At 40.4% G+C, this 16053-nt stretch overlaps 1 protein-coding gene across 1 annotated transcript in view; it reads right to left on the bottom strand.

The window, feature by feature from the left end:
• FHDC1 (FH2 domain containing 1) overlaps window positions 1–15345 on the bottom strand; it is a 32959-nt gene extending 17614 nt beyond the window's left edge. The window contains exons 1-3 of the mRNA XM_056855811.1: window positions 14801–15345; window positions 5886–5947; window positions 4928–5030 (exon numbers count right to left, since the gene is read on the bottom strand). Of these exons, the coding sequence (XP_056711789.1) occupies window positions 4928–5030; window positions 5886–5947; window positions 14801–15259 (624 nt within the window). The 5' untranslated portion in view covers window positions 15260–15345. The remainder of the gene's footprint in view (window positions 1–4927; window positions 5031–5885; window positions 5948–14800) is intronic.
• Window positions 15346–16053: the final 708 nt, after the last annotated feature.

The raw sequence follows: 16053 nt of genomic DNA, 5'->3' as shown, positions 1-16053 counted from the left end.
TTACAAACAATACATGAACTGAGCTCCTAATATGTAAGGGATGAGAATATTTCCCATGTAAAAACTGTTGATGAATTCCCAACAGGTTTCTTTTACACATTATGATAATAGTAACAGATTATCCAGTCATGTTTATTAACAGCACTGTGAGAGTAATTGCTCTTTATGTTACTTAACACAGGAACTGCATGGGTGGGGTCCATTACATGGAATATTCCCACATTGGTTGGCCACAAAAGAAGAAAACAGTTGAGCAGAGAAAACTTGCATAAGCCTCATCCATGTATATGCAGCTGAATTATGCAGGATCATGTCACAGGGAAGTAACTCCCATGCTGCTGCTGCAATGTATGAATGGGGTCTAAGCAATATTTCAGGCATTACAACTAGTTTCTTCCTTTCTCCCCATTGTAAGAGTCAGGCCACACCTCATGTTTTCTGCAGGTACTGAAAGTTTTCATATTTGTTCAGCGTTTCTCAAATGAAGATGTGTGGTATGTCACACATGAAGCTGCCTTATACTGAATCAGACCCTTGGTCCATCAAAGTCAGTATTGTCCACTCAGACCGGCAGCGGTTCTCCAGGGTCTCAGGCAGAGGTCTTTCACATCACCTACTTGCCTAGGCCCTTCAACTGGACATGCCAGGAATTGAACCTGGGACCTTCTGCATGCCAAGCAAATGCTCTACCACTGAGCCACAGCCCCTCCCAGAACTCACTTATGCCTTCCCCCTCACCAAGCCCCTTTCATGAACGTCCATAATGATAAGCCACATGTAAATCTAATGATCAATGATGCCTATGAAACAAAGGGTAAGGCTGTCCAAGAAATAGTGATCATAGTCCCACCAGACAGTTAAAGCCAAACGTCAAGACTACCTGGCTGGAAAAGATGCGTTGCAAAGAAAAGAGGTGCAAGATGCTTGCGCATGTACATGTCGGAGGGGTTGTGTGGCAGCAGTGGCCCATGATGTAGTATCACCTAGTGTATAGCACATGGTGAATATTCTATTCAAGTGAGGGGAGAAGAGGAGTGAACTAACGGGGCCTGATTTTGGACTTCTAGTTCTATGTATGCAACAACAGAACTACTACATCTGTATATAAATTTTGATCTCATGGAAGATTTCGGGGGGGGGGCATTTTTTGCTAATTTTGCTCCCACAGTCCTCCAATTTCCCCTCTTGTTGTTTGGGGGGGTCCACTATCCCCCAGGAACAGCAATGGGGAGGGGGACAGAGAAAGTCACATTCCTCAGAAAGAAATCCTCTATGGGATCCAATCCATTCTTTTCCCAAAGTTGGCAAAAGATAACGTATACATACACATGTACAAAGTAAGTGCTATCAAGTAGCTTCCAACTTATAGCAACCCTATGAATTAATGACCTCCAAAACATTCTATCATTAACAGCCTTGTTCAGGTCTTGCAAATTGAAGGCTAAGAGTCAATCCATCTCATGTTGGGTCTTCCTCTTTTCCTGCTGCCTTCAACTTTTCCTAGCATTATTGTCTTTTCCAGTAACTCTTGTATTCTCATAATGTGACCAAAGAACAATAGCCTCAGTTTAGTCATGTTAGCTTTTAGGGACAGTTCAGGCTTGATTTGATCTAGAATGCACAAAAACACTAGGCTCTTAGAAAAATTATGCATTTATTCTTAGAAAAATTATGCTTTTTCCACAAAACACAAATAATAGGGTAACAATCTATCAGTTTAACTTGCATTCTATTCACAGGTCAATCTCAGCAGTTTTTAAGACCACCCTCAGGTGTGCTGCTGTAAAGTCCTAGCCTCTAACCCACAGGCCTTTGACTAATAGCAAGTGGTTGTTGCCAATTGATCAGGCACAATGCAGCATAGTTGCTTGAGGCAGTGTTTCCCAACCTGTGGGTTTGGGACCCAAAAGTGGGTTGCTTAGCCTCTGAAAGTGGGTCATGTGCCAGCCCTCCCTAATGGCCACTTCTGCCCTTTCCATTGTTCTCTTTTGTATTTTGCAAACCAAGATCTGACCCTAGAAATAGTATCTTCCATGTCATGCATTAGTTGATACTTCTCCTTCAGTGCATATACATATTGATCAAGTAACACAAATCGTGATGGTTACTAGAGGGAGTTTCTTAGAACCTTGGGGGGGGGTTAGAGGGGAGAATGAGAGAACGGAGGATGAGAGGGTGGTCAAAAGTTGGAATGTGATTTTCCATATGTACAGACTGCGTATGTCAGAATGGCACCTGCTTGGGGTTCATAGCGGGGCAGCAGCACGTTTGTGTGATGTTGTTGGTTTCTCAAAAATATCTGGGTAGCCACTGTAGAAAATGGAATGCTGAACGGGATGGGTCAGCCTTGGGACAACCTTGGATGGGTCACCGTACCAAGTAAATTTGGACTTGTGGGTACTGTACTGAAAAGGTTGGAAAACACTGGCTTGAGGCATCAGCCTTTCTTGCTTCCTAACACACAGAAGCCAATTGCTGCTAGCACAAATACGAACACTTCAACACACACCACCTTGCTCAGTCACTCGAAACATTTCGAAGGCCATCCCTTACCTAACTCTGAGTTGAGAAAAGGCTGGTTTTTTTACGACCTGTACTGTAAACTAAGAAAACTTGCATAAACAGAAGTCCACAAATTCAGTCGCTACACCAACCATCCCTCCTCTCTCCAGCCATTATCTCTGTTCTCATCTCCAACTTCACACTGTGCTCAGAGAACCTCTGAAGTGCAATGTGCGGTCAATGGGAGATCACATCTCTTTCCCAAGCCTGAACTAGGAGGAAAATCTCTGGTTTCTTTGTAGGCCTACTGAGTACCTCCATAACACAGTACAAAGTCTGAGTTAAGACTTGACTGTACACCAAGCCCTCCATGCATGCCAGGGACTCAGGCAGAGATGAAAAGTTTGTGAATATCTGTTTATCAACTGTTTATAGAAAAGGACAAGAAACTATACAGGTAACTGAAGAGTCCCTTCTGTCCACTGGGAACCCTTCTCACTCTTCTCTCTCTCTCTCTGGCTAGCAATTTTTTCCCAGGTATGAATTCTTTTAAAGCCAAGATTTATAGGACACTCTGTTCTGTACTCGGTACCAAATGCCATGGCTGCACACACAGAGCACTGGTCATAGTAGTAGTAAGAATAATTTCCTCCAGAATCCACCAGCTCATATATACAGCCTTAATTTTATTTCAGTTAATACAGTAGTTGCCAGCTTGCTCAACTGGTCTTAGTTTATTGTCTTTAAAACAAAAAAATGGCCCTTTAAAGCAAAGTGCTCCCACAGAGAACAATCAAATATTTGAACTTTTTCACACTAAACCATTAAAGTGTTCAACTTGAAGGAAGTTAATGCTGCATTAGATGGGATACCACCATGACTGGAGACACTCTTGAACAGCCCTAGCTGCAACACTGTAACTTCACTCTTGCTTTCTGCATCCCTCCTTCCTGCCCCATGAAGCCACCTTGCATTGGGTGGTTTGGCCCTCTTTAGCTGTCACTGTAAGACTTCCACTGATGCATTGTTCTGTGTGGGGTAGGGGAAAAAGTGTTGGTGGGAGAAGAGCAGGGCAGGTAAGGGGAAAGGACAAGAGACACCTATGTACTATTGCCCTTTCTGGCTCTTTTCCCCTCTGAAGTGATGCTAGTAACCATATTAACAACCCACCAGGCTATGAAGTCCTGCTGCTAAAAGCCAGGTCAGTCACAGGAAAAGCCGCAGCCATCCAGGATTTACTCCTGGATGAGAGGGCTGACCTGACATATATTACTGAGACATGGCTGGGGATCAACCTCTCCCAACTGTGTCCCCCGAGGTACTCAGTGACACATCAGCATAAATCTGGCAGGTGGGGAGGTGGTGTCGCTGTAGTCAGTAAGGGCTCTATTCCTAGCATGGTGCCCCAGGACACTTCTGGTTTTGAGGGTGTATACCTAATGCTGGGACTGAGAAACAGGACTGGAAGTCTGTTTGTGTACCGCCCACCCCACTGGGACTCCTTAAAGGTAGAGCAAAGCAGGGTATAAAAACCAACTCCTTCTAATTTGTTAGTTGCCTTGATAGCCCTTATGATGGCAGAAAGGCAGGTATAAATGTTGTAAAATAAAAATAATAAAACTTTCATTCCTGCCTTAATCATTCTGCTATTGCACTGCTTTAGTTTCTTCCACTTTGGCCTTTCCTTTATGTTATTCAATTGAGAAATATTTGGCTAAAGCTATCAGTCATTTTGCAACAAGCCAATTCAGATATCCAGGAGAGCGTCTCAGGAAAGGCTCCATATGAAGAACTATTCCGATGTGGAAGTGCAAACAACTCCATTCTAAGGTTGTACCGTTCCATGACAAGAATGTGCCACATTGATCCTCTGGATACTTGAAACAGTTCAACGCCTTTCCTCTCCTGAACACCTAACATTTTCACCCCAAGCATCTTATCACCTCATGTGTTTCTTGTATTTTCTTTCCATTGTTTCCTCTCCCTCCAACTTAATGTCACTTCTCAAAGACAGCATTTTTGCCACATTGTTCTTATGCTTGGGACTGCCTTTCCATCTCTACATGCCCCCTTTATTCCCTTCAAGCTTTCTTCAGAAAACCTTCCCTAGCTCATCTCATCCATTCTGTGGCTATTGAGTGCCTTGCCCCCTATCTCCTCAGCCTTCACCAGCATCCAGCCAATCACATCATAAATCCACAGAGAAAAGACCAAATACTTGAAAAAGTGCTTTCAAAAGTGTTCAAGAGCTCAACAGAAAAGGCATAATTAACCATCCCTGATGCACACTTGGATACAACATCTTTCCAAACATTTGTTCAAATGGAACACTGCTGGCAGGGCTGCCATAATATTACATTTTGTGACACGGGTTAGTAAATCCCAAGCTAAGCACTGCATTTTTGCAGTCCAACCCCTCTCTTACCTCTTCTGTTTCTGGCAATAACTTAAGAAGTTCACGTAGTGTCTCAGAACTATAGAGATCACTTCTTCCTGAGTGAAAATCTTCAATTATGGATCCAAATGATCTTGGGGAGAAAAACAAAATCCGAATACACCTTGATGCTAAGACCTTTATGTTTCAGCAAACTACAACATTATCCTTCTTCTACTTCCAAACACAATTTAATTCTTTTGCATAATGACCCAGTTTCATTCTGCAGCACTCAGTGACAACACAGAGTATTTAAAAAGACAACTAAGTAACGGTCAGGATATATTCTGTGTAGGCTATACCAAAATGAACAGAACCTGTCCTGGTAGAGTCTCTCTCTCTATAGTCAAATAAAAATAATGCATTAATGTCAGTGACTCTACTGTGCCCTTAAAATAATTTTTTTAACCCAACAAGCTATAGTGTCGATTCTTGTACAAGTTTCCCCTGACAGTGAGGGCTGTTCGATGGTGGAATGCACTGCCTTGGAGGGTGGTGGAGTCCCCGTCTTTGGAGGTCTTTAAGCAGAGGCTGAATGGCCATCTGTCAGGAGTGCTTTGATTGTGGGATCCTGCACGGCAGGGGGAGGGTTGGGGTCACTGGGGATGTGGGGGGGAGGTAGTTGTTAATTTCCTGCATTGGGCAGGGGGTTGGACTAGATGACCCTGGTGGTCCCTTCCAACTCTATGATTCTATGTGTGCTTTTTAAACTTAACTTCCTTAAGATAATAAGATGGACAAGGAAATTAAATTTTGACTGAAATCAGTAACCAAATGAGGCTGGCCTAACTCTGAAAATTGCTTAGTCCTGGAACTTTAAACTACTACATGTTGTAAGAATAAGGTAAATTGACAGAATAAGGTAAATTGACATGTTTCCTCTCTGGGTATCCCTATGTGCCATTTTTATATTATATTTAATGGTTGCAAAAGCTATACAATAACTTACTTTTTGAATTGCTTGAGGAAAATCCCAATATTCATACTTCTTTTGGCATCCAAAATATTAATCTAAAAAAAAGAGATATCACAAAATGCATTAAAAGGCTTGTTTGGGCAGAATATTTTAATTTTGGTTGATAACTTTGCTTATATTTTCTGACACAGAAAAGCAGCAGAAAATCCCACCCCATAGCCAAAACAAGACTAAATTTCATCTGCCTTATCCACAGATGAAGCTGCCTTGTACTGAAACAGTCCATTGGTTTATCAAGGTCAGTATTATCTACTCAGACTAGCAGCAGCTCTCCAGGGTTTCTGGCAGAGGTCTTTCATATCACCTACTGCCTGGCCCTTTTAACTGCATACAAAGCAGAGGCTCTTCCACTGAGCCACAGCACCTCCTCTCCGCAAAAGGTACACTGATTCCCAAGCAGTATGCAAACCCTGATGTGCTATATAAATACATATAATTAGAATTTAATAGCTATGTAGCCAGGAACATAAGATATACCTTTAATTACAGTATTTTTAACTGCAAAAACATTTCACAGAACTTAACATGCATTTCCAACATTGTAGTCACAGTATTACTGTTAAAAGATGCAGTATGGTGGAAAGAATACATAAGAACATGCACAAGAGGAGACATCTAAGGTTACTAAGTACTAGAGTACGATATGACTTTACAATAAAAAAAATACAACTACCACTGAATCTATAACCTACTTTACAATCATCATCTATCATTAGCAACTCCAGAATGGTGCTTTCTTAACATCTTCTGTCTGGCAAGGATGATGTATATAGAACTGTAGATATTGATATATATTGATACCAATTATTGATGCCTATATTCTATATTGATGCCAATTAACAGGTTTTTTTAAAAAATCTTAGCACACACAAGTCCCAGACTACACATAGTTTCACATGAACAGACAAATGCCTAGAAGTAGTAGTTTAATTACATCAAAACATTAAACATAGATGAAATGTGTGAACATTTCACAGTAATTTTTGAAAGCTGCCTCAGTAAGGCCCCTTCAAGTTTGCTATACTCCTTTTTTCTCTACCTACCCATGTGTATAGTGTTAATTTTACAGCCTTTAGGGATTAGATAGATTAAAAACCTCAATGATAAATAAAAATCAGTCCTAGCAGACAGGGTAGAATGCATGAACAGAGATGTGAGGCTTCATTTGGGGAGACTGCTACAGTGGTTGTATGTATTGAATCTTAAATATTGTAAATTATATTAGGATTATCTCTATGGCTTGGAATTCTTGGAAGATTTCTGTGGGTGGAAGGGGCATTTTTGCTGATTACCCTCTCCTGCTGCACACCTCTAACCTACTCCTCTCAGTGTTCCTAGGGTCTCTGTCCTCCCAGGAAAAGCATCTTGGGGGGGCATTTGAGACTATAGCAGGATGGGGTAGATGAGGAAGACATGATTTGTCAATGGAAATCCCTTACGTCCATGGAAATTACCAGTGGATCCAAGCCCATGTCTTAAATTTAGAGAAATACAGACAAAAATGGGGACAGTGTTGGGGGTGTGGGGGGGAAATAATCTACTATTACACTTGAGTGCAGCTGAAATGTCACCAAGGCCACATCCACATATCATTTGCTATTGTGCTGTAACAATCATTCTGAACTGGATTGTCTTGTCCACACAGGAAAATCTGCCTGCTAATTATTGCTATAGTGCAACGATAGTACAATATCTGACAATGTCAGGGTGCAAGCCCATATTGCACAGAGGAATTTGAAAACTCAAAAACAGGATTCTTGAAGGTTGTCACCTTTAACATTTTACATTAATACCTGACACAATGACAACTTGGCTTTCTCTGCTGCTATCAACTATCATATTGGGAGGGGCTATGGCTCAGTGGTAGAGCATCTGCTTGGAATGCAGAAGGTCCCAGGTTCAATCCCCAGCATCTCCAGTTAAAGGGACCAGGCAAGTAGGTGTGTGAAAGGCCTCTTCCTGAGACACTGGAGAGCCGCTGCCAGTCTGAGTAGACAATACTGACTTTGATGGACCAAGGGAATGATAAAGTAGAAGGCAGCTTCATGTGTTCATTGTTCATTAGAACTGTTTCATGTTGACTGACTCCTGCAGCCATAAAACAACAGCATATACAGATGCTGAGCTTATACTGAGTAGTCTAAAATCATCAGCTGAATTTCTCCCTCAGTCTAACCTACTACACAGGACAGTTCAGAACTGATATATGCTTGATTACAATTTACCTGAAGCCTTTGGGATAGGGTGGGGGAAGAAATCTAAATTAATAAGATACATTAGTCTGACTCATGCACAGCACAGTTGTAAGTCATTCTCATGCTACAATTTTCATCACAGGAGTGACTTCAGAATAATTCTCTGACCCAGGCTGTCACGTGTAAGGTAGAAACATCAGAAGGGAAGGGAGAAGAAGCCTGTAACTGACTCTTGGTCAAGAGAACCTGAGTTGCCTTTTCAAGGCAGCTAGTAAAATTTGCTTACTGATTGTCAGGATACTACATCTCAGAACTACATTAGAGCAATAACGTTGTGATGACCTCTTTTTGTTGTTATATGCTTTTTAATGTCGGCAGCACATGCAGATTTTACTTTTTTAATTATAGATTTGCACTGCCTTGTGTCAAGATCAGCAACCTCTATCCTCTAATCAGTGAAGGAAGGAGTGCCTTACTAAGTGGAAAGCCCCCTCCCTGCACCCACAGTAGGTGAACCTATCATTACAACTGTTATACCTAATCTGTTTTCAAACATTTTGCTGAATGTACTCTTATTGACCCCTGAAAACTACAACTGCAATCGCTAATTCAAAATGACTCAAGGAAGGATTAATTGCAGGCAAAGACATCCTTTCACCAGGGCATGGATCTTTTTCAAGATATGTTAAAACATAAAATTCTTATATTAACAGGAGGGTCAGGATTCTCCTGTGTCCAGAGGCTATACCACCAGTGTTAAAGTTTCCTTGTGTGCTGCACACAAGAATTCAATCATCCACAACCATGCAGGCAAGCACACATACTCTAAGCAAGGACCCACAAAAGCAAATACACTCCCCTGTCGCACCCTCTCAGTGGAACTCCTCCCCAGCAACTGTCAGAAAAAGGGAAAGGAGGTCTATTTGTACCATGGACTTGAACTTCTCCAATTACTGCATTTATTTAAATAACTATTTTGTTTGGAAGCCCCCAAAATGGAGGACACAAAAAAAGGGGGGGGGTAAATACACCTTAAAACCTTTCTAAGTGTTGCTCTGTACACAGTTAACTATAATCTCTGCTTTTACATATCAATGCTACATTTTATCACTCCTAAATCCCATTCATGTTAACGATCATCTTGTTCTGAGGTTTGGCTCTATTCTTGCCAAAGCTAGATTGTCAGTGTGTTTTCCATGTTTCATTGTTCTCTAGTACTGAGACAGAATTTATGTGGATCTGTCTCCTGACTTGAGCATCATGTTTATGATTCACACATTCAGATGACTAAAATCAACAGAACAATGTCTTTAAAGTTAGCCTTTCAAAGAAAATGACTGGCATTTGAAGTACATTTTCCATAATTACTTACGTGTTAGGGGTCACCTATACTCATTTTTGTTTTACTCCATGACCTCTCAAGTCCTCAAACATGGTCTGACCCAATTTGTTTTAACCTTTCCAACTAGTTCAGTAATACTTTTGCTTCCTGTCTCTTCCTGTTGATCAAAACTCTTCAACACACACACACTTCTGCCTCTACACATTATGAATACAAAACAAAAACAAAAACAATTCTTTATTGCAATAACTGATATATATTTTTCATCCCAGCACAGTATTTCTCATACATAGTTTTCCAGGTAGGGAAAAAACTGACATTAGAGCCTGCCCTCAGCCACAGATTAAACTCTGCCAACATACAAGGTTCTCGTCCTTCCCAATAACCAGTCTCTCAACTACGTTAATCTCTCTGTCTTTAACATATGTCATCAGCATAAGCTAAACATTTTGCAACGAGCTTCCAAGATGTCTTCTCTCCTCTGCTAAGCCTCCATCCTTCACCACTCCTCCTACCACCACCCCTCATCGGTTTCTGCTTCCAGTCCTATTGGCAAAAGGGGAGAGGAAGTGTGAGGGGTGTGTATGTGTACACCTACATACTTGTCCTCCACTTACTTCTGAAGAGCTTCCCTCATCTACACAGGATTAATTTTGTACTTTACTGATTAAGGCTTACAGTTTCCAACACCTGGCCCCAGATAATCATTAGAAATATTTTTTAAAGCTCACACTTGGTTATTCAACACTGAAGTTGTTTTTAAAGTCCTTATCTTTAATGATTTGCCAAAAGCATACTTCACATACAACACTTTACCCTTCAAGTCTGCCTAGTCAGTATCCATCTTAACAAATTGTCCAGAAATCAAAACAAGAATGCCTTGAATTACAAGTATAAGTATCAACAACACAGCTTGACGTTGTACAACTGAGACTGAAAAGTTTAAATGGGGCAGGAAGACTGCACCATTCTAAGTTCATTGACTTCAAGGGTGCAACTCAGTTTGGGATTGCACCATCAGTCTGATTACACTTTGGGGTTTTTCTGTATTATATTGCTGATTGACTTATTTTACTTTTTAAAACTTGATTTTAGGTCTGCTGCATATGTATTGCATTTACTGTAAGCTTCCCTAGATATCCTTGGGGCAGACAGGTGGAATATAATGCGCCTACATAAATATAAATGACTGAATAGGATATATTACATTTTCCACAGCACTGTAAAAGCCCTGGCAGAAATTATTCAGAGTATAGCAGGACATTGCAATTTGGGATGAAGATAAGACATTGAAGTGGAAATCATTATGGTTTATATTTCCAGTGTTAGCTAAGCACAGTGCTGCAATTATGTGAGACATACAGAACAGATGCTGGTTCAGTAAAGGTACAGACTTAAAGCAGCTACAGCAATACCTAGTTTCCAACTGAATACAGCCACATCTGGAATTACCGGTACCCTCTCCTACCCGACAGAAAAAGGGGGATGGGGAGTTCCCTCTTGGTTTCATTCTGGAAGGGATGAAAACTTTTCCTTTTCATTAGACCAATTTCTCCTTCAAGTGACTTTTTGGATTAGAAACTGTTATCAACCAGTTAATACATTACTGTTCCTATTCTAGTTTCATAGATTTTATAGGGTTTTTTATTTTATTTTATTTGTGTGTGTGTGTGTGTGTGTTACAACTAGTTTTGAGCATATGCGGGAAAAGATACCAGAATGTTGATTTTTTTTAGCGTTTCTGTTGTACATATTTGGGAGCTGAAGGTTCCCATATTAAGTACAAGACTCTTGTGCAAAACTGCTCTAGGGACTAAGGAAGAAGGAAGATTGGTTATCAGCGCTGTCCCAACCCAACTGTTCACAGCTTGCTTCTTTCACTGGTTTCTGTAGAGTAGGTAAAGGAGAGTATGTATGTATTAAACTCAGCAATTGTACTTTCCAACAAGTTCCACTGCTCTCTATGTGTTGTGGCTCTCACTAGTCAAATCCATGAATGTTAGTTCTATTTCAGATGCACAAACTACATTGTACCAAAGTCAGTTTTACTATCTTTTACCATAGGTATGTACAGAATTTCATATTTTCTGCAGATTTTAAATTATGCTTTCACTTAAAATAACTGGGTTTTTAGAAATGATGACAGAGCTACTTCAAGGGCACAATCAAAGCATTTTCTGTGTGGTAAACCTGACCTGGATAGCCCCAGACTAGCCTGATCTCAGAAGCAGGGTTGGCCCTGCTTAGTATTTGGATGAGTGACCTCCAAGGAAAACCAGGGTCATGATGTGGAGGCAGGCAATGGCAAATCACCTCCAAGGATCTCCTGCCTTGAAAACCCTATGGGATCACCATAAATCAGCTGTGACTTGACAGCACACAAAAAAACAAACCCTATTTCAAATTGTTGAAGCAGCTGCTTCAACAAAACTATTGGTGCTGGTCTGGGAAGAGGTGGTGGTTAACAGGGTTGCCAGGTCCCTCTTCACAACCCATGGGAGGTTTTTGGGGCGGAGCTTGAGGAAGGTGGGGTTTAGGAAGGGAGGGACTTCAATGCCATAGAGTCCAATTGCCAAAGTGGCCATTTTCTCCAGGTGAACTGATCTCTATCGCCTGGAGATCAGTTGTAATAGCAGGAGATCTCCAGTTAGTACCTAGAGGTTGGCAACCCCAATGGTTAAGGACCTAAAGTGATGTTTCAGAAATACACACAGCTATGATCCTACGGTTTATTGGGTACTCAACTCTGCCCCCTTCAATCCTATTGAAAAGAATTGTATTTTATACAGGCCAACTCCTTTTAACCTTGTAACAATATGACAAAACTTTCTCCAGCAGTTTTTTTAAAGAGTACCTCTAGTACTATCAAGTCCTACTTGGTTCTGTATGTGTGAACAACTCTTTTCCATGAATTCTCCTTTACCTGAACTCATATAATTATTTCTTTTTAACTTTGCTTGTGCAGCATTTTGCACAAACTTCTCTTAGACTAATGGCTTCCCCCTCCCACACCCCAAACCCATTCCTACCCACACCTAACATTATCAGTGTTATTAGAAGCCCAAGCCTAGATTTAAGCATTACTATGATGCGAAAATAGATAAAGGCTTAAAAAGCAAACTATCACATACAAAATGGTGTGTGGAGGGGGACCCATTACTGAAGCACCAACAACCCTATGGGTGATAAATGAGCAACACATGCATGCTTATATGATATGCATTACTATATCAGATAAGATTTGTTAAACATACATATTTTATAGATATTTACACAAGGTAATTCCTACAAAAAATTAGTGTTGCTGTATTGATTCACTTTCCTCCCTAAATTAATGCAGAAGTATTTGCTTGAATTCTAATGGGTTTTTAGCTATAAAAGAACTAATAACTTCCTCTCAATAAATTTTTGAACACATTATGGTGAAGATACTACCTAAAAACCTTCTGGCTATAATCTGAATAACCAATTTATGCATTAATGGTTCTTCTGCGGCACTTTGGCGTTGAAGACAACATCTATAGTTTAAACAAATGCTTGGGCTTTTACTAGCAGGAACTGCTGTAGTGTTTCCTTCCATAATTTTTCTACATGTGCTAATACAGATGAAACTTACTTTTTGATGCTAGCCTTTGTTTTACTGTTTGGTTTAAGCTCCTTAACCCAACTGCCTTCCCTATTCACATGAAACCAGCTACTACAGTAACATATCCCTTAAGAAGCAATCCTAAGAAAATCCACTCAGAATTAAGTCCCATTTTTGTCACTGGGACTTGCTTTTAGGACTGCAGCCATAGCATGCATTCACTAAGCAGACTAGTAACACCGTGAAAGTTCTGAGCACAATGGAAATATAAGCAAGTAGATCTACCAAGTAGCCAGTGCATGCAGACACCATCCATGTACACCCATACTATTTCAGGAATGCTACATAATCCAGGAATCAATGGAATTTCTACTGCCTCTCTCAAATCAAGGCAAAAATATTCTAAGAATAAAGGCCCATGCGTTTACATAAGTACATTCCAGGCCTAATAATTTAGAAGTGTCTAATGAATTAAGATGGCTAGGATTTAGCAGCCCTGACCTGGCTAGTCCCAGGATAGCCTGATTTCATCAGATCTCAGAAGCTAAGCAGGGTTGGCCCTGGTGAGTATTTGGATGGAAGACCTCCAAGTAACACCAAGGATCATGACACGGAGGTAGGCAATGACATACCACTACTGAACACCTCTTGCCTTGAAAACCCTATGGGGTCGCCATAAGGCAGCTGTGACTTGACGGCACACACACACACACACTAAAGGATTTAGCAAGACATGCCATGATAGAAGCCATGGAGAGTCAAATGAAAGGAACGCATGGAGATTAGGGCCAAAGGGCTAGCATGATGACTGGCCAGGAAACAGTAGCCATAAGGTACAACAAAACTCCAAACAAGGCAATAATTCTATTAGACTAATTTGAGTGAAATTTCTGAGGCAGCACCTGAGAATTTAGAAAATTGCTATAATAATGAGGATTAGGAATTTGCCTTTTTAAACTACAGCCAATACATTCAGGAAGCCTGCTGTTACTACACTGGGCAGTAAATGCACACATATACATAGCTCCAACAAGAGGGTCATAGGGAAGACAACCTTATGAGAGATCTAGCATGTGGCTTTTTAGTATTCCCTGAATACTGCTATAAAATTGTCCATCAATTCACTCACTATTCATCAGCAGATAATTATTTTAAGCCATTTTTGTGACATTTGGAATGGTGTAAAAAAATGAGCTCTATTTCTTGCTATCGATTCCTTGGTCCAGAAAAATATTTTCCCTCAGAAAAATATTTTATTCAAATAAGCATTAGGTTTCTCACAGTGCAATCTTGGACAGAGATACAGCCTTCTAAATTCAAAGACCACTGACTTCAGTGAAATTAGAAGGTATGATGATTCTATTCAGGATGTCACTGTTTACGAGGGATTATTTTAGGAATAATATGAAAAAGTAACAACATTTTAGCATAATACTAAAGAGTCACAGATGATCTTTTTTATCTACACAGCTAAAAGAGCAAGCCTTCAATATATCCTTAAGATCTCAAGTTTTATATTTTAAAGATATCTACACTGTCAACTTCAAGTACAACAATTGTACCACATACTGTCTAAAATACTTTGATAAACTGTATGCTCCAAGATACTCCTAGTGGTTACTTTAGGCTCCAGTTGTTTTGACAAAACAGCAAGATCAAAGCACAAAAACAGGAAATAAGGTAAATGAAGGCATACAATTACAGTGACTTCTAAAACATTTTATTAATAGAAGAGAAGATTGCTCCAATTCCAATTCACACTTACCTCTTGTTTGGCATCCTTAAATGATCTCCTTAAACTTCTATGTCTGGCATCCAGACGTGCTGCTTCTTCCTGCTGCCCAAAGAATTCCTCAATTGTCTTTGTGTCAATTTGGTAGCTCTGCTTTGCACCAATTGTCCAGATATTGGTTTTACCCCGAACTTGTTCTTCAGGGATAGTTTTCCAGAAGAAATTACGTATCCGCTTCTTTTTGCTCTGGTGGCCATGCCCATTTACAACCTGGGGCAATGGAGGTCTGCTTAGTACTGGAGGAGGAGGTGGAGGTGGTGGTGGTACCCCAGCAGCTTCTGTAGATGGACATGGTGGAGGAGGTAGAGGTGGCGGTGGAGGTGGCTGTGGTTCTTGTGGCTCTGTTGTATCTCCAATCATTAATCCAGCTTCAACTGAAATAGCTCCATTTTCTTTATCATTGACCAAGGAGACACAATTCATAACATGCATTTTATAGTCTCTCTCTGGGGAGAGAGGCTTTGTTCCTTGGATGCTCACGTAACATCAAAACAGCACAGTAGCTATTTGCATCTTGTGCTTCCAAGTTATAATCAACTATCAGTGAAGGAAATCGAGAAAGTCAGCCATCTTTAAAAACTGCAATGAAATATAGCAGAGAAAATACAAAGTTAGGAAGACTTGATCTTGTGGTGTGTGACAGACCATTCTTAAACACAAATAAGATCACCAGGCCACACATACCAATTACTAGCTCCACCTTACACTGTTGGGCTCCAGAACTAACCAACATGATATTTGTAAGAGACAAAACCTGAAACTATTGTATACAACACTCATGCCCAAGGCCTAGCCAGTATTTGAGGAAAGAGGCTGGTATGCAAAGAAGGGAGATACACACAAGACACAACTGGCAATTTACTTCCTTACTGCGCCACAGCTGTTTCCACTGCTGAAATCGCAGAGCATCTCATTGGCAATAAAAACTGCTGCAACAGGATCACGACACAGCTAAAGAAGATGGCATCTTAACGTACAGACAAAAACCCATAGGACATTTTAATGTGACACAGCTAAGTCCCAAGACATTTCAAGCAATTTAATCTTCTTCCAGGGGAATAAGGTTCAAAATACAAAAATGTGTGGTTTTCAGTATATATACAGATTGTAAAACAACACTGTTCATATCATATGTTAAGATAAAACCTTATTTGGTATGTACTTTAAATGTATAATATTTATGTCCAATACCCATTTCGGATATACTCTCTCATAGTAAATATAAA

This window comes from Euleptes europaea, chromosome 9 (assembly GCF_029931775.1).
Source record: "Euleptes europaea isolate rEulEur1 chromosome 9, rEulEur1.hap1, whole genome shotgun sequence".
Classification (NCBI taxonomy): Eukaryota; Metazoa; Chordata; class Lepidosauria; order Squamata; family Sphaerodactylidae; genus Euleptes; species Euleptes europaea.
This window is presented reverse-complemented; position numbering and strand designations above follow the sequence as displayed.